At 57.4% G+C, this 25,646-nt stretch overlaps 1 protein-coding gene across 2 annotated transcripts in view; it reads left to right on the top strand.

Moving 5' to 3' along the window:
• Positions 1 to 3,149: 3,149 nt before the first annotated feature.
• SORL1 (sortilin related receptor 1) overlaps positions 3,150 to 25,646 on the top strand; it is a gene marked incomplete at both ends in the record, with an annotated part of 48,736 nt that continues 26,239 nt past the window's right edge. For both annotated transcript variants that reach the window (XM_082330854.1, XM_082330853.1), the window contains 14 exons: positions 3,150 to 3,362; positions 13,995 to 14,111; positions 14,423 to 14,548; positions 15,088 to 15,249; positions 16,651 to 16,718; positions 17,064 to 17,244; positions 19,241 to 19,342; positions 20,306 to 20,475; positions 20,643 to 20,835; positions 21,026 to 21,143; positions 21,682 to 21,755; positions 23,479 to 23,567; positions 23,674 to 23,852; positions 25,265 to 25,451. In XM_082330854.1, the coding sequence (XP_082186980.1) occupies positions 3,150 to 3,362; positions 13,995 to 14,111; positions 14,423 to 14,548; positions 15,088 to 15,249; positions 16,651 to 16,718; positions 17,064 to 17,244; positions 19,241 to 19,342; positions 20,306 to 20,475; positions 20,643 to 20,835; positions 21,026 to 21,143; positions 21,682 to 21,755; positions 23,479 to 23,567; positions 23,674 to 23,852; positions 25,265 to 25,451 (1,979 nt within the window). The remainder of the gene's footprint in view (positions 3,363 to 13,994; positions 14,112 to 14,422; positions 14,549 to 15,087; positions 15,250 to 16,650; positions 16,719 to 17,063; positions 17,245 to 19,240; positions 19,343 to 20,305; positions 20,476 to 20,642; positions 20,836 to 21,025; positions 21,144 to 21,681; positions 21,756 to 23,478; positions 23,568 to 23,673; positions 23,853 to 25,264; positions 25,452 to 25,646) is intronic.

Below are 25,646 nucleotides of genomic sequence, written 5' to 3'. Positions count from 1 at the left end.
AGCAGCAAGACTACGCCCAGAAAAATACCTCCGGCTCACAGAGACCAGCTGCGGCCGAGCAACAGGCGCGGCTCAACTCTCCCGCTGTCTCCTACGGTCGACCCCCTTCCCATCCCCCTCGGCAGGGGAGACCTTCGGACGAGCGGGGCGCGACCCCTCGGCCCGTCGCGGCAGAAAGGACGGCAGACCCCTGCTCGAGCGGGCTTGCCCGGCTAGACGCGGGAGCAAAAGACCGCGCCAACGGAAGGGGAGGACAACGAGAGAGGAAGGATCACCCGGCATTTGAAAGTGAGACTCTCTTTTTCCTCGCACCTGCCTAGACTCCCGAGTCACAGTCTCCGTCAGGCAAGTCGCGTAACACACGTAACGCGGCCCAGGCATGGGCCACGGCACCCCCGGTGCTCGGCGTGAGCGGAGCAGGGTGCAGATGAACCGCCTCGGATGCGCAAGCCGTATATCCGCTTTAAGCACGGCGCTGAAATGAGCCAACAGCTCCCGTTGACTGCAGAGCCCGAGACGGAGCCACGCGGGAGGGACCCTCCGGCCGGCAGGACGCTGACCGCCGCAAGCCTGGGCGGAGCTGGCCCCGGTCCTTCCTTGCCACCTGGGCGCAAACCCACTGCTCTCCTTCTGCCTCAAATCTCCGCTCCCCTTTCCCACCCCGGCTCCGTAACACCCTGGGCACGGCACTGCCCAGCACCAAAAAAGCCTGTATGTTACAACGATTTCCTCCGGTACGGCCACGCGAGCCCCGGGCGGGGATGGGGCAAGTCGCTGTCTGGAAGGGGCACGCGAGAGGTGCCTCTCACGGCCTGCGGCAGCGCTGCAGAAGTCCCCGAAGCTGGGAGCCCCGCGCTCCAGCCCATGCCGATAAATCAGGGCTGCGGCCGCTGGCGGCGGTCCCACACCGTCCCTGCCTAACCGTACATCATCGCCACCGCGCCGATGAGTTATGCAGGCACGTTGCCTACGCTGAATGTTTTGTAGGTGAGCACGCCGCTAGCTACCTCGACCCTCGGCAGAAAGAGCTGCTCCGTTAGCACAGCTCGAACCCACCTGCCGAGCGCGAAGGGTGGGAGAGGTGGCGGGAGGCCCCAAAGGGACCCCAGGGGCCTCTGGCTTCCCACTCCCACCGGTGTCTCCGGTGAGACAGCGCTCACCTTCCCAGCTCTGCCCAGACGGGAACATGGCAGAAACTGGGGTGGAGAGCTCTGAGGGCTACCGGAACCGTACCGGGGGAAGTCTGCCACCCTAACGTATGAAATCATTTACACCTTTTCCTCTCTGCTCTTGACATCCATCCACACCTTCGTCTTCCCATCGAGAGGCAGACGCAGCTCCTCGTCGCACCCAACCCACCCGCCTCTCTGCAAGGACCCGAGCCTACGTTCCTGCCTGCCAAACTAGCCTCTTCTCCTTGAGGTGGGTCTGACCGACCGCCGGGAAAACTGCTTACCCTAAACAGCCCCCCGGCGCCGCAACAGTGCTCGACAAACACGCTAAACACAAAGTGTTACAGCTGACCCGCACGATAATCTCCCCAGTGTAGATAGACTGCACAGACCTCATAAGCCTTCGGTTACAGGAAACCAAAGTCTTTACTGGCTGCTCTTCCTTCCCATGAGGTGTCAGACATAGCAAGGAGCCTCAAACCATGTCGCTGCACGAGGTCGGTAGACCTTTAAAACCCACAGGGGCTTCCCAGGCCTAGCTCCGCATCAGTAACTGCCCAAACTACCAGAGACGCTGCTTAGAAACCGCCTTGGAGAAAAAAAAGGGACTGGGCGCGCATGCTGCGAGTGGGACCTCTGGGAACGGACGTGAGCGGCAAAGAGCTTCCACAAGGTTAGAAGAGCTTCAAAACCGCAAGCTGAGCAGATCTCACGCTGCGGGGCACTCTGCTTGCAGTCAACAGCGGGATTCAAGAGTCCAGAACAGCTACAGCGTCAGGACAACCACGTCTCCTGTCTATCCCTGCTCACCTAGCTCAAAACGCTTGATCGAACGCTTGGTACGCCAGGAGCGCTGCCCAGCCTGCTCCGACAGCAAATCCCTCCCGTTGTGCAGACAAGGAAGGGCGATGCTCGTAGAGAAAACGTATGCCTTTTTCCTCCTGACAGACCCTGCAGGTCCCGCTGTGGACAGGCCTCCTGCTCCCAGCGGGGCCACGCTCGGCGGCACCGACATAAGTCCGGGGCATGCCTGTCGTGACGCACGGGGTGCACGGTTACTCCGTGAGTGCACGATAGCCGCTGGCCTAGGACACGTGGGCGTCTGTGTGCGCAGCCACAGGTTTAGCATCTAATTTCGAACATCCCCAAACCAGTAGACAAACAGAGCAGTAGATCATCGGTAGGAGCTGCACGTTGCTAGCTGCAGCAACAGAGGGGAGTCAGGGCTTTGTCCCGGCACGTGTTTTCCAGTGCTGTCCATCCTGGATTGTGACCCTCGCTCGGCCTGCCCCCGCCTAGATGCTCTGGGGCTCCCCGCGGGGCCTCTTACGTTTATTACCCCCTACACAGCCACAGGTGACATCAGTGACAACCCGGGCCTGGCACACTGTCAAACCTCAGCCCGGATGCTTGCATGGGCAATCACACCGCTTCCCACCGACGCCGGGGCGCTTTAGGCCCGTGTCCCGGGCTGGGGGGGGGCACGCCCTGCCAGGGGTGTGTGTGGGAAGAAAAGAGCAGCTAGGCTTTATTGGGGGGGTGGGAAAACCTCATGCACCCTCCAGAGAAAAGAGCCTGCAACTCCTCTATTTTACATTACTTTGTTTGACTTTATTTGGTTTAGCTTCGTTCGATTTGACTCGATTTCACGTCGCGTCGTTGCGCTTCGCTTTATTGCAATGCTTTTAACTTCCTTTCGCTTTATTTCACGAGGATCCCAAGCATCCTCCAAAGGGAGGAGACCACGCCACAGAGCCCGGGTTCGGGGAGGGGGCCCCGAGCATCCCCCGAGGGGAGCGGGCGGCGGGGGCGGGATGCGGGCGCGGAGGGGCGCGGGGAGGCGCGGAGCGGCGCCGCTGCCCATTGCACATTCTCTCCGGGCGGCGGCGCGGCTCTCCGCTCCGCCCGGCTCCGGCTCCGGCTCCGCTCGGCTCGGCGCGGCCCCGCACGCCTCGACCCGGCCCCGGCGGCACGAACATGGCGACGCCGAGCAGCGGCGGGGTGCGCCGGGCCGCCCCGCTCCCCCGCCGCCTCCTGCCCCTCCTGCCGCTGCTGCTGCTGCTGCTGCTGCCGCCGCTGCCGGCGGCGGGCGGCCATTCCGTGCTGCTGCTCCGCGCCCCGCCGCCCGCCGCCGCCGCGCCCCCGCGGAGCCGCCGCGCCGCGCCGGAGCCCATCCAGGTGTACGGACAGGTGAGCCGGGCCGGGGGGGACCCGCCGGCCCCGCGGTGCACGCGTGGGCACGGCCCCCCCCCCCCCCGTCCCCCCCCAAAATACCGCGTTACATCACCCCGCGCCGCCCCCGCCACGGGCAGTTGCGGGGAGCGCTTGCGGGGGGGGGGGGGGCGGGGGGGGGGGGGGACGAGGGGAAAAGGGGGTGCGGAGGGCGGCAGCGCTGCCGCCAGCTCCGGGCACAGCCGCTCGTCCCCGGTCCCCACGGTGCTCGGTGCCGCGAGTGGGCTGGCGGGGAGCCGGCCGCGCCGCTCGGCCTCGGCGACAGCGCGACGCGCTGCAGCCCCCCGCGGGTCCGCTGCGGGGTGTGCGTGTCTGTCTGTGTCGCACACTTGCTGCACGGAAAATAACTTCCACGCCCGCAGGGGCTGGAGCGGATCCCGCGGGGGGATGGCCGGCATCCCCCCGGCGCCCGCGGGGAAGGGTCGGTCGCGGCGGCGGGGAGGCAGGTTGCTGGCGAAGCAGCCCTGGCTACATCCGACAGCTCGTTCGCTGCCCGCAACGTGCCCCGTTCGCAAAGCGGCCGACATTTAGACGTGAAGTACCGCTGATCTCTGCCTACAGCTATTCCCACCTCTCCCTGTTTCTCCCTGATCCGTCTCAAACTAGTGGCACTATCAGATTTGCATTTTAGGCTTGCGGGTTCATCTCCAGCAAGATGAGCAGCGGTAGCTGCCGGGCGGCCAAGGGCACGCGCTAGCGAGACAGGCTGGGTCAGGTCGTCCCCTCTGCTAGTTCGCCAGATGGGAAAGCAAGTCCCTCCGGCTAAGAGCGGGCAGGAGGTGGGCAGCAACTCTTCACCTAGAGACGCTCGCGTTGAGCGTTTCTACGCTCGGAAGCTAGGCAGAGGGAGGTGACTTCTGGTAGAGGACATTGCTATTCGTGAGGCACCGTGCCCTTCTCCGTAAGAAGGGCTCCTCTCTGTGTTTCTGATCCATCCTCCACTGCGCTCCTTGAAAAAGAGGGGGAGAGGAGTCGCTCATCGCTGAAAAACATAGAAACTGCTATTTCTCAAAGTATCCCTGCTCGGACTCGATTCCTTGGCAAGTTTTGCTGCCAGGACCGTAAAGGCTCCCCCTCGCCACCCCTTTTGCAGACACCCATCGCCTTAGGGGTGATGAGGAATTACACCCAGGCTGCCTGGGTGCTTGCTATGGAAAGCTTCAGCCTTAAAGAGTCTACTTTATTTTTTAACTTTCCACACGCTGGATTACACTAAGTTGTCCTACTTGACCCTCCTTGCTCATGCTGCCTGCGTCTCATCACGTGCCCAGCCCAAAAGGCTGCCGGGAAGGTGAGCGGGAACCAGAGGACAAGGCACGCTTTAGGCAAGGCTTTGAGCCTTCTGCGACATCTGCGTCGCCTCCTCCGCTGGCGCTTTCCCTTCTGGGTGCCCTATAATTGCCCCTTTTTGCCACTTGTAGGATGAGAAAGAGCCAGCCACGAGACAGGACTAGCTCGAGGGGCGCTGGAGGGGCTGGTGCTGCTCCTAAAGCCCTGCTCCTCCCTTTAGAGGATGGGAAAAGCTGTTCCAACTTCCCTTGAAAATCTGCTTCGCCTCCTCTACCTCCTCAACATTTGGCTGGTTTTAGCACAACACAGCTACCCCATTTTAGAAAAACCGCAACGCCTGTCTCTCCTCTGCAGAAAGACATTTGTAGCATTTTCCCTTCTGTCTCCCTGTGGCTTTCATCTAGCCCACCTGCCTGGGTCAGCTAGGGACTGTCCTGTATCGCCTGGACACGCAGCGGCAGATCTGAGAGGGCGCGGGAGTTCAGCAAAGTTTGCCGCTGTTCGGTCTTTCCTCATTGCCTTAAGCTTTCAGAGAGGATTCGCCTGGAGAACGGAGTCGATCCCGCCGGCGGCGTGGCGCACGGTTTCAGGCTACCATACGAAACCCACCCCTTCTGCTTCTTTGGGGCGGCACGCACAAATTTTAAAGCCCGGGTGCAGCATGTCACCAAGACGAGTTTATTGACACTATACAACAGTTCTGAGTTCTCCCGAGCGCTACAGTGCTTTAAATCAGGGCCTGCTTTAATAGAGAGAGCCCGTGCGTCCGAGCCTCTGTTACAGATCCGACCGCGCAGAATTACTAACGCCTAGGAAGCCAGAAAGCCGTGTAACACCGCGCTCGGGGCTCTCGTGCTATGTCATGAGCACCGAACGATCCCTGCTTCCCCCCCCTCCCCTAGGTCTCTGGCGCTTCTCTAACACCAGCAGAAAATAGCGCAGTCAAAAAAAGCGGTCCTCTTTCAGGGACATCATCATAAGAGGCAGCGCTCAGACCAAGCATCCTGGTGCTGTGCAGCTGCTGTCCCTTATCTGGGACGCGTCCTGCTCCCGTGCACTTGGCAGGCCACTCGGCCATATGCTAGGCCCTGGCTCGCGCCCCGAAACTCCCTTCCCTTCCCCGGCTCTCTGCTGCGGTCCTGACGCGGCCTCGTGGAACGGCTTAGAGCCCAGGCTCGGCTCAGAGGTGAAGGAAAAGCGCGGCGCGGGAGGTCGGTGCTGCCCGTCGCCGCCGCGGGTGACATCGCCGGGGGACCGGAGCGAGAGGGAGGGAGGCATCGCCCCGTCTGGAAGCGAGGAGGGGAAGAAAGTCCAAACCCTTTGTGGCTCCTCGGGAGCCAAACGCAGCTTACTCGGCACCGTCAGTAACAGGCTCAGAGCCCTCTTGCCCTAGACACCAATGACACAAGGACAAAACATTACTTGGATTCCTCGTCCGGATCCTTACCACCGATGGCAATCTTGCCGGGCAGGCTCGTGCAGCTTGCACGCGCGGCTACGGCAAAGCTTTTTGGGAAACCGAGCGAACGACGAGACCGGTAGCCTAAACCCCCGCGCCTTCGTGGCTTTTCCCTGGCTTTTCCAACTCCAAAGCACCAGCAACCCAGAGACCAAATGCACGCACACACGACTCCAGAGACCATCGGCTTCGAGACAGAGTGGGTTTTGTTCCTTTGCGTGGCCCTCACCTCTACGGGACTCTTGGCGAGCATTACAATGGACAGACCGTTACGAAGCAGGCGCCGACGCGTGACAGGTCTTTTCTAGGACACCGCTGACGCCAGAGAAGCATCCCCAGGGCAAGACGACTGCTGCCCGCGTCCCCCCGGGCCGGCGGCGCTCCCCAAACCCTCTCCAGCAACCGCGGCACCGCACCCTGCCCTCCCTCCTCTTCCCGGTGAGAAACCCCGGCTACCGAAGCGGTGGCTCATCTGTGGCCTGCCCTCCTGTCCCTTAACAGCCTCCGTGCTCTTTCCTATTCATCCCTGCTCGGACCTGGATGCAGGCACTCAGCTCCAGGATTTTACATTTCTAGAGTGCATCCCCACCATCCCAATAAATCCCCTCCCCTCCTAGGGGAAAGCCAGCCACGAACCACATCGCCTGCGAGGACTTCGCTTAGCACAACAAACAAGGAAAAGAGCAGTAGCTGCTTTGGCTGCCTACCTGCGTGCCGGGTCGAAGCGTCTTTCGTGACCCCGAGGCTGTCTGTCTCACGAGACTCGTGTCGTAGCCATGGCAGACAGTGAGGAGAAGCGCCGGGGCGGGATGCCAGCCTGTGTCTCCTGGTCCTGAGGGGTAAGAGAAAGGATCACCGTTACAGACCGCATTTACACCGCTGGGCTGCTAATACAGGCATACAGGTCTAACCTTTAGCCGCAGGCATCCCCTTCCCTTCTTTGGAAAGGGCTTATCCGAAACCTCCCCCAAAAGCACACAACTCGCAAGAAACCTTTGCCTTAAACCGCGCTGGGACAAAAGACACCTTATCTAACCGCTGGCGGCTCCTGCGGCAGCCAGCTCGCCCCGCGTGCTGCCGCTGCGAGGCCTCGAGCCTCTCCCCGCGCTCCTAACCCGCGCACTGCTGTCGCCTCTGTGCCTCCCCGTCCCCTGAACCGGCGTTATTGCCTGCTGTAACAGCAGCTCGGCCCTCTCCCTCCCGGGGGGACCTACTTCATTGCTCTCAAGCTGCCTGGTGCCAACCAATCCCGCCTTTGAGAAAAAGCACCAGGCTTCCATCGTTTCCAGGCCATTTGCTATGAAATGACCTTTTATCAGCCCACCTACTTGACCTTGACACCCCCTGCCCCTCCACACTGATGAAGACCAATGATGACTTCCTCAGCTGCTAGCACTTAGAGTAGCACAGCTCGCATTAGATTAAAATCAGTGCCACACCACGATGCCACTCAGTGATCTTAATCTTTAAGAGAGAAGTTTTTCAAGACAACCGAGAAGAGTTCGTCTCCCATTGACGTAACACCGCCGCGATGACTTTGCGCAGGAGACGTTAACGTCTCCACCTCTGGCACTGCACACTTGCAGAGTACCGAGAAAGCAAAGCGCTCCCCGGGAGACGAGCCCCTCGCTAGAGCCGCAGCCACAAGCGGCTCCCGGGCAGAGCTGCGCCCAGGCTTCGGGAGTCCCTTCCCGCAGCCCTCGTGCTGTGCGCTGCACTGGCCTGGGCCGTGCTGGCGAGCTGCCCTAAAATACTGTTAGCGCACGGTCAAAATAGTGCCTGAGCAGAGAGAGCTGAAGCTTCTCTTCTTTTGCGGCCGCTAGCCCATCCCAGGTGGAGAGCCCACCTTAGCTCCCTTCCCTCACAACCTGCAAACTGGCAAGGAGCCTTTCTTCTTTCAGAGAAGACAGCAAGTGCTTCTCAGGGTAAATGCCATCCAGCTATACAAACGGAGACATCGATCACGCTGCGTCAGAACTGAACCGTACTTAATTTTGACCTAGTTTGCCAGCCCGGCAGAGACCTTTCCAGATTAGACTTTAACCTTCTGGAGGTGCCGTGGGTGGCGATGGCACGTTCCGGCAGAGGGCTGGCTGCAGGCTCCCAGACGCCCCGTCCTTCCTTCCTTCCTCACGTTTGCGGATACCCCTCCCCATCGCCGCGTCTGCCCAGGGCATGGGCACCCCTGCCCCTTCCCCAGCCGCCCCGGGAAGGTTCCCCGCTCCTGGCGCTTGCTCGTGAGAGCTTGCCAGGAGAGACGGGTCTCTGGAAGCCACACGGTTCCTGCTCCTGGCACCGTGGCGGCCGGGAGAGGCACTTGTGTTTTTATTCATTACTTCCCCTTCGGCAGGTTCCTCGCAGATCCTGCTGTTGGACTAAGCAAGCGTTGCGGTGTCCCAGGGGCATCGCTTAAGCTTTCTATAGCTGTAATGACTAGCTCGTGGCGCGCTTCACCGGCAGCGCTTTAGACCTTTTCTGCAGCTTTCCTCCGTGCCTTGGTTATGGGGGAGTGACTTTCATCGGCCCTTAGCCAAATTTGCTGGGACAGCGTCAATTCCCCGTCATGCCCCCTTCCCCCCCGCCATCAGTTTAGAAAGAGAGCCCACCTCCGGGACCTTCTCGCTGAGGAACCCACTTGTTTCTGGGGTAAACGGGGCTCCCGCCTCGACCCCGATCTTCCCCCTCCCTTATCCTTTTCCTTTCTCCTAGAAACAACAGCTAACGGAGAGCTCTGTTGATGGTGGCGGAGAGAAAACAGCCCTGCAAGCAAATGATTTCAGTATTAACAAAATTAACATGGGTCTGGCGCTCTCTGAAATGAGTCACCCGTGTTTCACATCAGTGATTTCAGACCCTGGCATTTTCAGTCCAAGCCGCGAGCAGCGCTACGGCAGGCACAGACTGTATTTTAAAATATCATGGCAGGGCTAGAAACAGATGCTCGGGAGCCGAGCAGAAGGTACAGTAATGAAGCTTTAGTGGGAGCGCATGGGGAACGCGGCGTGCTGGGAGTGCGGTAGCCACCCATGACGCTCGACTCATCCGCGATGCCGAGCTATTGCGTAAGCCTTGCCGGGGGGGAGGCAGGGGAAGCGGGGACGCAAAGGCCCGGCACTCGTCCGCGGCGGCTTCCGACGAGCCAGAACGATGAGGAGCCTGGTGAGAGCACCTTTCCTTTAAAGCCCTGTGCTAACCAAGCTGCGGGTTCGCTTCTGACCGCTTTCAGCAATAGCTTTCTTCAGCCCTGTCCTCATTCCCCCGGCTACCAGGTACAAAACGTTTAGCCGATTCCTCTTTGGCAAGCACCTCCTGACAGCCTTCAGGCCAAGATCCGAGCTGCCAGCAAAACTTTGATGGTTTCGGCAGCCACTCGCGGCTGCAGAGGCCCTTTGCTCTCCGATACCGTCGCTTATTGAGATGCACTAATAACATATTACCTCTTCAGAAACCTCCTAGGAGCTGCATTTGTTTGTAGGCATCCCATTTTCAGTTACATAACAAGGATGGAAATACATGTAAATTATCCCTAGGAGTCTCTTTTCTGCACAGCCCCAATTTTACAGCGTTGAGCCCCAGCCCCCGAGCAGTCGCACCGCATCGCCTCCTGATTAATAGCGAGCGCCTGGGTCGAGCTGCAGTCCGAGCCCCATGGCTGGAGCAGTAACTCTCGACAGAGCAAAGCCATCGATGCACACAGTTAGCTCCCAAGCCCACTTGGCACCCAGAATAGCCCCTAATGCCGTCCTGACACTCATCACTGCGCGCGGGTGCTAGGTGTTATTACAAGTCAGCAAGCGTGCGATATTTCTGCTTGCAGTTCATCACAGCTAACGGCGTGATTTCTGCACGGGGAAGTTATGCTTCCTACGCAGAGCAGCTCAGCCTCGCTGGTGGCTCCAAGGCTGGGATTTAGAGTCCTCTGGTGACGGAAAGGCTGGAGATGCTGCCGTCTAGCCTGCCGGCAACCGTACGAGTAGCTATGGCGAGGTGCCTGCACCAGTCTCAATCACCTCCTAGCCAGCCCGCACCATTTTGAAGCCCAGGGCTTTCGCTCACGCTACAGCTTGTCATGTGCGAGGGGTGAACTGCCTCTGCCGAGCTTTGCGACTCAAATCCTGCCCCAACCTCTCAATTCTGGGCATAGGCAACCGAGAGGAGCGCGACGGGAAGCAGAGCCAGCACTTAGGCGTCGCAGGTGCCGAGGAACGTGGGATCGGGGCGCTTCCCTCGGCGCCGGGTGCTCGAGGACCTCGGCGCTGCACGCTACGCACGCGGGTCTGCTCGCCTACCGACGGTCATTGCCTCGGGAGGCTTGGCAGGGCACCGCTACTGTCTCAGCACAGCACTGTGCCTCCAGGCAACGTTCCCCCTCCCAGCCCAGCCAGGCTCCAGCTACGCCCCTTGAGCCGCGCAGGAGCTCGTACCTGCTCTGGGGTGCTCCCACGGGACGGCAGCTCCGGGGGCTGTCTTCTTGTGCCGTTTCTCCAGGGGATTCATTTATTGGAAGATACTGTTAACAAAAAATAAGTATATAGTGTGAGCAAAGCTAGCAGCATTAACTACTTTAACGAGAGCTACAAGCAGTCTCTGCTATTTCTTGGCTCCTGGACTTCATTTGGCACCTTACATATTAGGAGGATGAATTAGAATTTCATGCATATTTCATATACACTTAATCACTTGGCTAAGACCAAAACACTTCCCCATTAAGTGGAAGTTATGCTAAGTGCTGTTTCCATTAGGCACCAGCCGTTGGCCGTTCATAGGTTAAACTGGTTCCCGAGGAAGGTTTCCTCCGTCAGGGGAGGTGGGGGACTCTGTGACAGCAGGCTCCTGCCAAAGGAGCCTGGTCCCAGCAAGCTGGACAGGGTTACTCGTGTCGGGGATAACGGCCGCCTTATTGCAAAGCTATTTCACAAAAAACATCCTGGTCAATGGGATATCAGGTGCTTTTCACCCGGGGCACAATGCGGCGCTGCTGCCTGGACAGCAAAGGCTCGGGGTCCCGTTTGTTGCTCCCCTGAGCCATTCGATCCCCACAAAGCTCCAAAGGGCCGTAGCAGGGCTGCTCAGCCGCCGGCTGTGGTCTCCCGCGCTGGGAACCGGCAGAGACAAACACGTGAGGCTCCTGAACCTGAGACACTGGTGCACGAGCCCTTCCCGGGGGACTTACAGTGTAAGGCATCCTTCTGGTGGCTTCTCTTTCTTTACACCCCTTAGTAAGACATGCTCTAGCAGTCTTTAGCTACTCCTAAACTTTCTGCTGAGCACAGCCCCAAGGCACTCAGTGCTGCTCTTCCTCCCTGCTACCAGGGAACCAAACCTCACTCATGCCCAGTTTGGCCTTTATATAGGAGCTCTGCCCTAATTCGGCTGCCTGAGATCACATGGCTCCTAATGAGTAACGAGGCTCAGCTGGCTGCCCCGAGCCCAAACACAGTACCCCTGCTCTTTGGGTTTCACTACACTTCCCAGGTCTCCCTGCTCCGAGGAGGGGGCTCGCTGTCTCTTTTGGCTCACAGGAAAAAAAGCTGTAGAGGTTTATTGCTGAGGTTAAAGCAAGGCACAGGTAGAAGTCACCTGTGGTTTTTCTGATTTTGAAACTGTCCTAGGGTCAGATTTCTCGCAGAAAAAAAATGCAAAGTGCTACTGAAATGGCCACGGAGGCAGCGACAAGCCCCTCTTGGCCGAGGGGAGCTGGGGAGGGCACGCATAGGGCGATGTCTGGCACATCTAGGCTTTGGCTTTCCTTGGGGGGAAGCGGGCAAATCTCCCTTTTGAGGGGCTTTCCCGGGGAAGGGAGGCCGGGCAGGGTTGCTCACTTCTGTCTTTGAATGCACAACTATGGGATCCCCCTTGCTATCCCCCTCCCCTCCCAATAAAAACAAAACTCTAGATGGGCTGTTAAACCTAGCCGTTTGCCTGAAGCCAGCGGCCCCAGCCTGGGCACAGCTGGGAACCCAAAAAAGCTGCACCCAAAATAACTAATATAGATGTAGGAGATCTCGATGGGGTTATTCTGCTTTTAAAGGAGGGGAGGGGGATTGGGGCTGGGAATGCAGAGCTGCTCTGGATTTCAGACCCGAGGCTGTATGCCTGCTGTCTCAGCGGGCATCAGCAATTCCTCCTTCTCCGCCCTGTTTCCCTGCATCCTCAAACAGCGTCGCTTCTTTTTTTCCAGCGGGTGCGCAAGGCTACCGCTGGCTTGCTTTGTAGCTGATGCTGCTGCCTGACCTAAATCTCCACTGTGTTTGCTCTCTGAGTGCCACGGCCTGGTTTGCCTGGTGGGGGGGGTCTCTGGCCGGGCAGGCGGGGGTGCAGCTGGGGGCACCGGCCCTGGGGGCACCGGCCCTGGGGGCTGCTCGCTGCCTCCCTGCCAGGTTTTGATTTCCCCCCGCCTTGTGTAAGCCTATTGCATAAGAGGGATTTGAGGGCTTCTGTTTACTCACCCTCCCCTCTTCCAGAATAAAGACCTTGTTTTTCCAAGTGCTTTACTTGCCAGTCACTGGCAGACGTTAAACTGGCCCCTTACTCCGAGCAGCGCTCCTCGCTGATCCCGGGGCCAGCGGGAGCCGCAGGGTATCAGGCCTACGAAGGGCTTAGTCCTGTATTTTTACAGCTTCCCAAGGCCATGAGCTTAGGGGTTACCAGCTGGCGGCTGAGCTGCGGCAACGGTGGCTTGCCAGGGGCTCAGGCACGCACATCCGCTGCCGCGGCGATCGGGGCGCCCGTCCGTGGCCGAGCTGCGGCCGCTGCTGAGGTACTTCACCTGGCTTCCCCGGCAAGGCTGGCCGTTCCCGCTCGCTGGGAGCGGTCGCTACAGACCCGGGGTTTTCCCAGAGGCGCCTGCACCTTCAGCTCCCGCTGCAGCAATGCTGCGATAGCTTCCCCATAGAAACGGGCCCTTCGCGACCAGCGCAGTTACAGCGCTGCCAGATACAACTCACGCACGGGGAATAATGGGATTGTGTATGACTGCGTCTGTTTTGGAAACCGGCACGTCCTTTCGGCTACAGAAGAAGTCGCTGTAGAGGGGTGACTGTTTCCCTGTGGCCCTTGGCTTTACCAGCCTGCATTTGAAATCACTTCTCGATCCTTGGTTTTAGTTTTCATTCTCGTTGTTCCTCAAATCCTGTTTCTCTGAGGAAGAATAAAGGGAAAACTGACCCCTTTAGGCACACGCATTTTGCCAACATGTTCATGAGAGATGCTGCTTTACATGGGGCCGTGCTCCGTCGTCACCCACCCCAGGGCAGCCTTCTCTTAACTGTTTGGTGGCTTGCAGCGAGTGCTTGAATACCACTGCTGCGGTGCCCTCAGTATAAGTGACAGCAGCCCTGGCTCGGCGGCACAGTCTGCGTAATCCCCATCGCGTTGGCAGAAGTTTCCAACCCCCGTCACGATGAGCTGCCGCCGGTTTGCTCGGCTGTAGTTTAAATGAGGAGGGGGGCTCTTTCAATGAGACTGCAGGGAGAGGTGGGAGCAGGATGAAGGCACAGCAGCCTCAGAAAGCGGCAGTGGAAAGATAAAGCCCTTTGCACACACCCAACAGCCGTGGGCCATCCTGATGCGTTTTAGTGCTCTGGGCTGGAGCTGAGCTCAGCCCAACGTGCCCGCAAGCATGCTTCCCGGCCCCTCCGAGGTCTGAAGAGCCGGACACACGATGCCCCTCTGCTTTTTCCTTTCTGGACTGTTTAACTTCTGCCCGTGGTTTGAACGAGTTTCCCCAGACTCTGCGCATTTCCGAGGAGGAGCGGTACAAGCGGGTGTGGGCAGCTGCTCTCCGACTGTCCCTGCGGGCGAGGCTTTGGCTCATGGTGCCCTCTTCCTTGGCGTTGCAGGTCAGCCTCAATGATTCCCACAATCAGATGGTCGTTCACTGGGCGGGAGAGAAGAGCAACGTGATCGTGGCGTTGGCCAGAGACAGCCTGTCTTTGCTGGGTCCCAAAAACAGCGATGTAAGTAGTGCAACCTGGCGTTGTCCCGGGGCACCTTCTCTGGTTCTGTGCTGGCGGCTGCTGAGCTACAGCCTGCCTTTCTCTCGTGCACTGGGAAGATGAAAGAAAGGCCCGTGAGTTTGAGTTCAGAGGCAGAAAAAAAAAAAAAAAATTTAATATCCTCTGTGTTACCCCACGGGTTCGAGCCCTGAAAGGCTGGCTCAGGCAATCTCTAAGGCTTTCCTCTCCTGTAGTTTTCTGAACTTTTACCAAATCCGTCAGAAGGGAAACAAGAGCTTTGCGCTCTTCACGCTGGCGCTTCTCCTTTGCAGGTTTATGTGTCTTATGACTATGGGAAGAGTTTTAAGAAGATTTCGGAGAGGTTCAGCTTCAGTGGGGGGAACAGCAGCGAGGTGGCCATCGCCCAGTTCTACCACAGCCCGGCCGACAACAAGAGGGTGAGGATGCGGCAGCCGGTGCCCAGCGGGGCTCGTAGATGGGGCAGCGATGCTTAACGCCGCTGATAGCGTGAATGCGGCACGGCCCTCGGACCAGGGGACCTGGGTGTGCGGCCGCCCGACCCGCATCCGTGGGTGACGCTGAAAACCTGCCTTTACACAGGGCAAGTGCTCACGCGGGCCTTTCTGCTGCAGCAGCCGGGAGGGACGAGCCCCTCCTGCGGGCAGGGACCGAAGGCCGTTTTTGCACGGTCCTCTCGCTTCCTAGGAGAGCCCCTCGGGCCATCCCGGGGGGTCCCTGGGGCAGAGACGGGATGTGCCGGGCACGCTGCCGTACCTCCTGTACAGCTCTGTGATGCTCAGGAGCATCGGAGCGTGGCGGGAGAGGGAGCGGCTGGGGCAGGCAAATTCCTCCCCTCCAGAGTTTGCCCTCCCAAAGCCTCCCCCAGGATGTGTACCTTTCTTATGACTAGCCAAGCTCTGCTTTGACCTCCTGGAGGCTGACCACCTGCTGTCCTTCTCGGTCCCTCTCTTCCCAGTATATCTTCGTGGACGCCTTCGTCCCGTACCTCTGGATCACCACCGACTTCTGCAACAATATTCAGGGCTTCTCGATTCCCTTCAGAGCAGCAGACCTCCTCCTGCATAGCAGGAACCCCAACCTCCTCTTGGGCTCCGACAGGTCTCATCCTAAAAAACAGGTGAACGCTTCTGTTTAGCCGGGAGGGCCAGCGTCCTGCACCCTGCTGTGGCATTCCCCTGGCCCGTTATGTGCCCCACAGCCCTTACGGCAAGCCGAGAGCCACCCTGCCTCGTGCCGGCGCCGCATGGGCTCGTGCTTTGACCGTCCAGGATGTCTGATCTTGGATTACTGTGGGCAGAGCTGTCCCAAATTGGCCAGGACACCCCCTTCCTTACAGGTCAGCCTGGTTTCTGACCTCTGGAGCGGTGAGGATATAGAACCTGCAGGATGGCCGCCTTAAATGCTTCCTTTCCTTCATTTATGCTGGTCCTTCATCCACACCGCTCCCGACCGTATCGATCTCCCTGACTAGTGTGGTCATAACTCGCCGCGGAGCGCTGGCAGCTGAGGCAGGACTGACCTCTGCAGTATTTCATGCGGGCGTGTGGTTTGGCTTTGGGTCTTGCATAACAAATTGCTTCTTGAAAACAAACGCTTTTTTTTCTCCTGGAGCTTCTGGGTAAAGTTGGTAAATAATTACAGCACTTTCAGATAGACACAGGCAGCGTAAGCAAAACCTGGAGATGAAACAACCATCCCCCGACACGTGAACGGGGACAGTTGAGCAGGGTACGTGCACGGTCGCAGCAGGGTGCGTGCTGGACGCCGCTGGTGCCTTCCTGGGGGGCCAGAGCTGGCGGGGAGCGGTGCCTTCCCTGGGCGGGCTGCTGGACCGACTGTCGAGGCTGGAGTCTGGCTGGCCATATCCGTGTACCTGCAAAAAAGAGGCAAAAATTGCAGCTTGGGTGCCACCATAGCTCTTGGAAAAAGATGGGCAGGTCTCAGGGACACGTGCCCTTCGAGGGACAGGATTAGCAGAGGAGCTGATGTGCCTGCGGGCTGGCGTGTTTATCGCCGCCGCTTTCGTTGGCGCAATGAAAGATGCTATCCTTCCTCTTGACCTTTGCCCTACCAATGCCCGCAGATCTGCAACAGCAGCGTGTTGCTGTGCTTGGGGTTGTAACGGCCTCCGAGGGGGAGGCGGCTCTGCCCAGATATTTACCCTTGCTAATGCGCTCCATGAGTACATTATAACAACTTATTTTTATTTCTGAGTTACTGTAAAACCAGTAAAAAAAAAAACCCCAAAAAACGTAAAACTGGATCAACAGACAGTGGGAAGTCCTTCTGGTAGGAAACTAAAGCACAATTTTTTCCTGTTCGGGTTATTCTCCTGCAGCTAGAAAGATTGGTGTTCCTTTGGGTAGCTGCCACGTAAAGAAAAGTCATCATAGTTGTTCACGGTTTTGCGACGGATGCGTGTCCGTCCTGCCTTTGCTGCCTGAGGTTGGGTCTCTGAAAGGGTTGGGTCTGTTTGGTTACCCAGTCCCACTAGCATCTCTCACCTTTGTCGTTGCAGCTCTGGAAATCGGATGATTTCGGCCGGACCTGGGTAATGATTCAGGAACATGTGAAGTCTTTTTCTTGGTACGTGTCGCGCTTGCATGTTACGCCCAGCTCCCGTCTTCCCTCGCTCCTCACTTCTCGCCTCGCTCGCTGCCCTGCGCAAACCAAGGACCCAGGTTACCAAAGCATGCTCCGTCCCCCTGCTCCCCTCGCCCAGCAGAGACCCTGCGCCCCGGGGATGCGGCACTGCGATGTGACGGGAGAAAGCCGCCCACACGGGCGCCCGGGGGTGCTCCACATTCCCCCTGGTTCTTGCACGCCCGCCCCATCGCTTGAAAGGGCTCCCGCTCCTTGGTACCCACTACCTTCTGCATTGCTCTGTAAGCACAGAAATAACACCACCGCTGCCTTTTTTGTTCTTCCCAGGGGAGTTGAGCCCTACGATAAGCCAAATACAGTGTACATCGAGCGGCACGAGCCTTCTGGGGCTTCGACTGTCATTCGCAGCACCGATTTCTTTCAAAGCCGAGAAAATAAAGAAATAATCCTGGAAGACGTTGAAGACTTCCAGCTCAGGGACAAATACATGTTTGCAACAAAATCTGTGGTAAGTGTCACGCGAGCAATTCACCGCTGAGGGCGACGGTCGACGCGCTGGTACAGTACCACCATGGCCCCAGCAGGCAGTAGCTCTGCTTTCAGCTGGGACCTGTGTCTAAAGCACGGTGAGAGCGTTCGCTAGGGATGACACTACTCGCTGCTGTACCTCGCAGCCTTCGGACCTCGCGTTTAGCTTGTTGGGGCGGTGTCGCTCAGACTACCTGCAGCTGCCTTCCCTGCTCAACCTAGCTCTGCCGCGGACGAAGCAACGCCTACCGATGCCCCTCTCCCGGCGGGGCTCGGAGTGGCGGCGTTCCCGTACGCCTGCTTTCAGCAGGCTGGGCAGAAATAGGTCAGACTGCAAAGTGCTGGGTCCCAGGGAAAACCACAGGATGCCTGGGAAGGCAGGCGAGGCGGGGGTGGCAGGGGAAGGGGGGATGTGGCTCGGCAGCTCAGTGGTTAGGAGGCCACTTGTCAGAGAGGATTACCATCAAACATGGACTAGGTCCAAGTAGCCTGACGTGCTCCAGCCTGGTAAGAGAGCTGGATTTTCAGTTTGCTTTCCTTAGAAAAGAGGATGCGGGTGAGCAGCAGCCGTCTTTTGGTCCCTCTGCAGCCCAGGCACGCTGTACTTTTTGAAGCTTTCACTGAGGGCAAGCCCTTTACAGATGACCAGAGGCACAACACCGGAGGGGTAGAGTCCTATTCCTTCTGGAAGTTAAGGAGCAGTTTTCTTTTTAGAAGATGCCAGCATTGCTTTTCCCCCTGCTGCTGCCATTGAGTCTGTTTTAAGAAGCAGCCTTTGCCATTTAGGGTGACTCCTCGCAAAGCCACGTAGGGTTTCCTAGGCAGTAAGCCGCAAGCGTGTCACCTCCGGCCACCCGAGCGCCCGCAGCAGTGTCCGATGCTGGCAGGGAACGTGTTTGCAGAGCACTTTCAGTTTCTCAGAAGTCTCTCTTGCAGGTAGCACAGCCTGCAACTCTTAGGGCCCATCCCCTTGGCACTATGCCTGATCTGAAGCCTGGTGTGGTTTCCAGAAGACTTTATCTAGGCTCACTGTTGGTGTTGGGGTGAAGCCTGGGGGATGGTCCGTGTCCCTGCAGAGAAGCCACTGGGCTCAGGGAGCAGCGTCCTGAAAGAACGAGGCAGGTTTGAGTCGGGACCTTTCCAAGGACCAACTCAATTTGGGGGTTCCTCAGAGTTGTTTCTGCTTCTGGAGGACTCAGGGGTCACAGGGGCCACCGTCATGCCTTCTCCTACAGCTCTAATGGCTGGCGTTACACTAAACAACATTTAACTCTCCCGTATTCCCTGCCGAGGCAAAGACCGATGGGAAACACAGAGGCTGGGAGGGAGGCCGGCCTGCTGCAAACCCCTGATTTGGAAATTATACCCCCAGGTCTGGAATCAGGCACTTGCGTCAAACCTCGGCCGCAGCAGGAGCGGTGCTGGGGAGCAGACAAGCTGGGTGGCGGAGGCACGGGGGACTCTGACTTCTGCTCCTCTCCGTGGGAGGCGCGGTTGCTTAGGGAGACGGAGCCTGGGAAAATCAGGCCGCTTATTTTTGGAGCCTAAATCTGGGTTTAGGTTCGTACCGTTGGCATCCCGTATGAAATAAGTTGCCCCCAGCTTTTTACTTTTTTGGCTTCACACTGGTGCCTTTCATTTTGTGCAAATCGTTAAAAATAGGAAGGAAAGGACAGATGGCTCTGCAGAAAGAGGAAGAATTAAAACCAGCCTCCTTACCTCCACCCGACTGGCCAGAAAGGGCAGTTTCTCTCCTTGCCGAGCGCTGACTGCGGCAACGTAAACCGTGAACGGGGAGCGCTGCTCCCCACCGTCCGTCCCAGGCAGCTGCCGCGCTTTGCCCGCATGCAGGGAGGGCGAAGTCCCCGGCATGCGGTTTGTGGGTTTGCCCCAGTCTGCTTTTCGGCCGCTGCTGGAGACGAGGGTGATGTCAGGGACGAGAGCTGCTCCTAACGTGTCCCTCTGCTCTGCCGCAGCGTTTGCTAGGCAGCTCGCAGCCGCCTTCGGTCCAGCTCTGGGTTTCCTTCAACCGCAAGCCGATGCGCGTGGCACAGTTCGTAACCAAGCATCCAATTAAGGTAAGCGGTGATTTCCGAGAAGACCTCCTCCTTTGCCAAGGGTGCCCTCAGATGTCAAACAGCAGTTCTCTGCGTTTCACCAGGCACTGCAGGAGTTGGAGCTGGGAAGGGACCTCGTATGACCCTGCTCGGGGGGGTTGGCTGAGCAAAAGCTCACGTTAGGATGATCTTGTGGTTCACCTGATGGTGCTTTAGTGATTCACGGCTCTGGAGAAATACTGGAGTTCCCAAAGCACTGTGCAGGGCCGGTACCATCCTGGGTGTGAGGCTATCTGGAAAGAGACAGCCACCAGCTTCCTCTGGCATTGGTGATGGAGGCTGGCAGCAAAGCCCAGATACCCAGAGAGGGGCTGATCTCAGTGCTCCACGCTTTGGCTCTGCTTTTGGGGACAGTACCTCTTCCCAGGGCGCGGGGTGCTAGGTCGCTGAGCATGTGCTGGTTCCACTGGCACAGCCTGGAGCATCCATCGTCTCTGCAGGCAGAGGAAGCCTGGGGGGACGGCCAGGGTTTGCAAAGAGTCTGTGATCCGTGAACCAGATGTGCCATGGTGTCCCCAGGCTGGCAGGGACGACAGAGAGCACGGGAAGTACGCTGGGCGTTTGGCAGAGCAGCAGGGCGTGCTCCCGGCTGTGAGATGCCCCCGGCCTCGATGGGGTCCCGTCATAGAGAGAGATCCGGCGCCGATGCGGCTTGGCACCCAATGCTGCTTGTGGGGTGCTTTGCCAGTGGGTTGTGCGGGGCGGAGGGCGAAGGATAGTGATCACTGGAGGAGAAACGCGACAGAAAAAGCAGAGGGAAGATACCTGCTTGCCCAAGTGGGAAAAAGTACAAATGGGTGGAGGGAAGACTTAACTTCCAGCTAGCTGAGAGGAAACGCTAAACCAGCCTTTAAACCTGTACATAAACCCTGCTTGTACGCCCCCACGTATGAAGCCTGCTTTCCTGTCATTTACATCCCAAAGGAATTTTATGTTGCCGACGCCTCGGAGGACCAGGTATTTGTGTGCGTCAGCCACGATAACAACCGCACCAACCTCTACATCTCGGAGGCAGAAGGCCTGAAGTTCTCCCTGTCTTTAGAAAATGTGCTCTACTACAGCCCGGGAGGAGCTGGAAGTGACACCTTGGTCAGGTAATGTGGGATGCGCCTAATCATCTGCAGTAAATTGGCCAAAGCCTTCGTAGTTTTTGGCTGTGTTTGATCAAAGCGTCTCCCCGATCCCTGGGCTTGACAGGCCCCTGCTCCCCAGACCCAGGGAGGCTGCAATTCACTGATCCCACCTTTGCATTTCCTCGCAGGTATTTTGCCAACGAGCCCTTCGCGGACTTCCATCGCGTCGAAGGCGTGCGGGGCGTTTACATCGCCACCTTGATCAACGGCTCCTTCAGCGAGGAGAACATGCGCTCCGTCATCACCTTTGACAAGGGGGGCACCTGGGAGCTGCTGCAGCCCCCGGCGCAGACGCGCTACGGGGAGCAGATAGACTGCGAGGTAGCGCGGGGCGGGAAGGGGCAGGGGGGTGACCGTGGGAAAAGCTCCGCGCAACCGAGGCTGAAACGGCAATCCTGCCGCGAAGGAGTCCCTCCTCGCCTTTCCAAGCAGAGAGGGCCGGACTAGGTGGGACAAGGGCATGGGCGAGCACGGGGCAAAGGTTTAATGCCGCTGTGTTTTGCTTTTCCAGTTTTCTCAGGGCTGCTCTCTCCACCTGGCCCAGCGCCTGAGCCAGCTGCTTAATTTCCAGCTGCGTAGGATGCCCATTCTCTCCAAGGAGTCGGCACCGGGGCTGATCATCGCCACCGGTACTACTTTCCTTCCCACAGCCACGCAGGGGCTTGGGGCGCGTTGTTGTCAGGACGCAAAGAACTTGGCAGCATCTAGTTTATACGTGCAGGTTACAAAAATGCAATTAAAATGTATGCGTTGCTGTCCCTTCTCCGCTGCAGTCCCTGTCCAGTAATTACAGCATATATATTTTACTGCAGCGCAAAGACATGAGAAAACTTGCCCGCTTTATTCTGATCCTCTTTGCTGCCGCTATCCACGTGAAGAGTTTCTTGAACATACAGAAATACCTGTTTGTCTCGCTCTTTTACTGAAGAAAACATTTGCACATTTTGTTTGCTCATGTTCCTAGCCATAGTTTTTTACCCAGCTGCTTTTAAAACTTGTAATAGTCTAAAATATTTGCTTTTGAAGGGGTTAGTTTATAGCGTGAAGAATCAGCTCCTCAGTCGTTGTCATTTTGCTCAGAGATAAAAATAGTTTAGAGGTATCCGGCTTCACTTTAAGCAATTACTTTGCATTCCTCAGGAAGAATAATTTCTCCCATTCTCCTAGGCTCCGTTGGCAAGAACATGGCAAGGAAAACCAACGTCTATGTCTCAAGCAGTGCCGGAGCAAGGTGGAGAGAGGTAAGGCCGCTCTTTTGCTTGCCAGCTTGGCCAAGGCGGTGGTGCAGCAGGTAGGACATTGGAAGCTATGTCGATAAGTGGCGTGCAGCCTTCGGGTATTAAAGGTGACCTCCACGTATGCATCCAAGAGCTGTAGCTGGAAGGTGCTGAATGTCCCTTGAGACCAAGGCAAAAAGGCCTTTAGATGAAGGGCCAGGCGTGGGTTGGCACGGAGATGAGCCTCGTGGTGAAAGCGGTGGGTTCAAACGCAGGAGAGCTTCCTCCTCTCTTTCTTTTCTTCAACTGGCAGGACTTGCCCCTGGCACGGGGCATCTGGCCCCTTTTAGACAGGACTGACTTTGTACACGAGAGTATCTGGAGGAGCTCTGGCATCTTCCAGAAAAATAGAATGTCGCCCTCGGTTTATGGGGAGTTTGATGCTGTTTACTAAGTGGGTGTTCTGGTCTGCGGCAGTATTTGTGGTCTGCCTGCGCATTCTGCTGCGAGTGTAATATGGTATTTCAACATCTGCAAGCTATTTAATCCCGTGAATTAAATGGCCTCCTTTTCCTCCCGTAAGTGCTGCGCGGTCTGGGTTCATGTCTGGGCAGCTGCAGCGGCAGTGGGGACACGCCACAGTTCTGGCTGCTGCCAAAGCCGACGGTGGTTCAGAGGCTGGCCCCGGCTGAGAGCGGGCGCCTCCGAAATTCAGCTGGGGAGCGGCCGTGGGGACCCACCGTGTCTCCTTGCGGGAGCCTTGCGGCAAGACAGGAGCGCTCATGGCCAGGGGAGGGTATCCAAAAGCCGAGACTTTCAGGTGCCAGCCTCCCCTGGCTCGCAGGCAGCTTTGCATTGAAGTGCAATTAAAACATGCCAAGGAAGCGTTGACCCACAGTTAACAATGCCGAGCTCCTGACTTATTCGGGCCCTTTGTATCGCGAGCAGAGGCGCGGAATGACCCAGCGGTGCGGTTCCTCAGCTGAGAAGCAGTAATACAACTCCTTCCTCTCGGCTTTGGCAAGCAGCAGGCTGGAAGGCTCGTTGCTCTCCAGATCACTGGTATGGTCTCACAGCACAGTAAAGAAAGAAACAATGCGTTCAGTGCCCTGCGCGAGAACGTCCCCAAGCGCGTTAGCGTGTAGTATGAGCAGAGTCAGGCATGTACAAGCTCTCCGTTTTCATCCTGAGCTGCGCTGGGCTCCCCAGGTAGGAAAGCAAAGGTGATTTTGTGTTGGTGGTCGCCAGAGCTGGAGGGGAGCGTGAAATACAAGTTTCTTTCTACGGGATGGATTTTTGCGTGCCACAGCCCCATTTCTCTTTAAGTCTTCAAAAAACCACACAGCCTGAAAACCAACACTTATCCGCAGTCCTAGGAAGACCTCGCAGACGTGACAAAGAGTTGCAGACTGAGAGGTGGGGAGCGATTGGCTCTGGCTTCACATAATGGCGCTTTGTCCATTAAATCTTTCCCTGTGCACGGCACGGGAGGAGGAGAGTCCGGGGCACAGTGCCGCTCTTAAACACAGCTATACATTTAGGGAAATTGGGCTGGCTGCTCTTGACAGCAGATGTTGGCCCATAAACACTTGACTCTGTGGTGCCTCCAGATACTTGCCTCAGCCCAGATGACCCAAAACGTTAGCACGGGTCAGGCAGCATTTCTGACAAAGGATGCTTTCCAGCCAAGCTTTTCCCTTAATTCAGCACAGCTCTGATGCACCCCTCGGCACCGTTTCTCTTCCAGGCGCTGTCTGGACCCCACTATTACACCTGGGGTGACCATGGTGGCATTCTTGTGGCCATCGCGCAAGGCACCGAGACCGACCAGCTCAAGTAAGTGGCAGGGCAGGGGCATTGCCGCTAGGGCTCGGGCTGGGAGACAGTGCCCTGTGGCAGGCAGGACCTGCCCCTGGCAGCTCTCCCCATCCTCTTTGTCCAGGTACAGCACAAACGAAGGGGAAACCTGGAAAACGTTCACTTTCTCAGAGAAGCCGGTGTTTGTGTATGGCCTGCTTACCGAGCCCGGGGAGAAAAGCACCATATTCACCATCTTCGGCTCGTACAAAGAGAATGGCCACAGCTGGCTGATACTGCAGATCAACACCACTGACGTGCTGGGTAAGGGGACGGGCGACAGAGCCGTCGCTGATGCTGGTCGTGCAGGCGGGAGAGCCGTCCTGTCTCCACCCAGCCACTTTGCAGGTTACACACGCTAATAAACCCTCGCCTGAAACCAGTCGGTTCCCGCACCGCGCAGCCTGCCCCAAGCAGCCCTGTGGGTGTAAGTGAGATTTTGCCATACCATCTCCGGGGAGCTGAGAGTGAGGAGGGGGTGCAGGAGAGGTTTTCAGAAGCCCAAATCAACCTAGAGACCTCAGGCTACGAACCAAGCTATTTAATCATCTAAGGCACTTAAGAGTCCCACTGATAAGCACGGGAAGTTGGGTGCCTACGTACGAATCAGGCACAGAGAAAACCTTTGTTGCTCTTGCCCTCTGTCCTGTTTTCCAAAAGACACCATAGAGAGATGCCCTCAAGTCCCCTTTGCAGCAGACCGACCCCACTGCCCCAGCCGTCCCACAAGAGCCGGGGGAGAGAGGGCATCGGCTGCGGTAGCACCGTCTGCGTTCAGGTGCCCTGTCCCTCGCGTCTCATGTCCATGTGGACCCGGCTGCTGAAGGCATTCGTGTCCCTTGCACTCTCCCCATCCCTCCTCCCTCCTCGCTGAGGGATTTGTTGAAAAGGAAAGGGGAAAAAACCAAAACCAAAACCAACAACAAAAAAAAAACCTTCTGAAGGCTTGTGCCTATGAATGTTTTATAACCCATTTCAGCTTTGATTGCGAGGCAGCATTTTAATCAAAGAGCAGTTAAACCCAGCAGAGGAATTTGCTTGACTAAAATTTATAACTGATTCCCTTGACGTTTTGTTAGAAACAGATCTGTTTGGTAACCAGAACAACTTCATTTAAATGAGGCATTGCAAATTCACTGTCACCGTGACAGAGCTGCTTGTTGCCTCCTGTCACCAAGTGCTGCTGCACATTCTGAGCTGAAATGCTTTGCCTTTTCTTTCAGGCCAGGGCTAGAGCCTTGCAATCAGGGGGAAACCGCTCATTTTGTGCCAGAGAAGGGCAGGGAGAGGGAAGGGGCAACAGGCGTTATCGTGGTGCGTGGGTGGGTGGCAGCACGCCTTGCTCTTTCTCCGAGCATCCTGGGTCTTGATGGCACTAGTCATGGCAAGAAGCCAAGCATAACGCAGCCTCCTGAGAAGCAGGGCTGGCTGCTCGGAGCCTGCGGCTCCCCCCGAGAGGTCTTTCGCACCTCCTCTGAGAGCAAGGCTCTCTGCGTGTCCCCGGAGCGCAGCGCGGCGCTGGCGCAGGACGCGGTACCGCGCTTTGCGCATCCTTGCCGGGCACGCATCGGCAGCCAGGACAGAGGGACACCTGCACTCTCTTGCTTTTAAACCCTCGGTCTGGGTTGCAGCAAGGGCTGTGCCTTTCTTTACCCCAACCTTGTTGCTTCTCTTAGGGGTCCCTTGCACAGAGAACGACTACAAACTGTGGTCACCCTCCGACGAGCGAGGCAATGAATGCTTACTAGGGCATAAAACCGTTTTCAAAAGGAGGACTCCTCATGCGACCTGTTTCAATGGGGAAGATTTTGACAGGCCTGTCATGGTCTCCAACTGCTCTTGTACAAGGGAAGACTTTGAATGGTAAATGCCAATTAATTTATTTTAGTCTGGATTGTAAGTCTGAGATAAATATCTGTGACCAATCAAAGTGAACAAACATCCAATTTACTGAGCTCTTTGTATCGCTGCTTGATTTTATAGCAAAGAGGAAACTAAATAGACTGAAAACATCCTTTCATTAATAACAGGGCATAAGAATTAATGTCTTTAGAGCCT

Source organism: Platalea leucorodia (genome assembly GCF_965183815.1).
Source record: "Platalea leucorodia genome assembly, chromosome: 20".
NCBI lineage: Eukaryota > Metazoa > Chordata > Aves > Pelecaniformes > Threskiornithidae > Platalea > Platalea leucorodia.
This window is presented reverse-complemented; position numbering and strand designations above follow the sequence as displayed.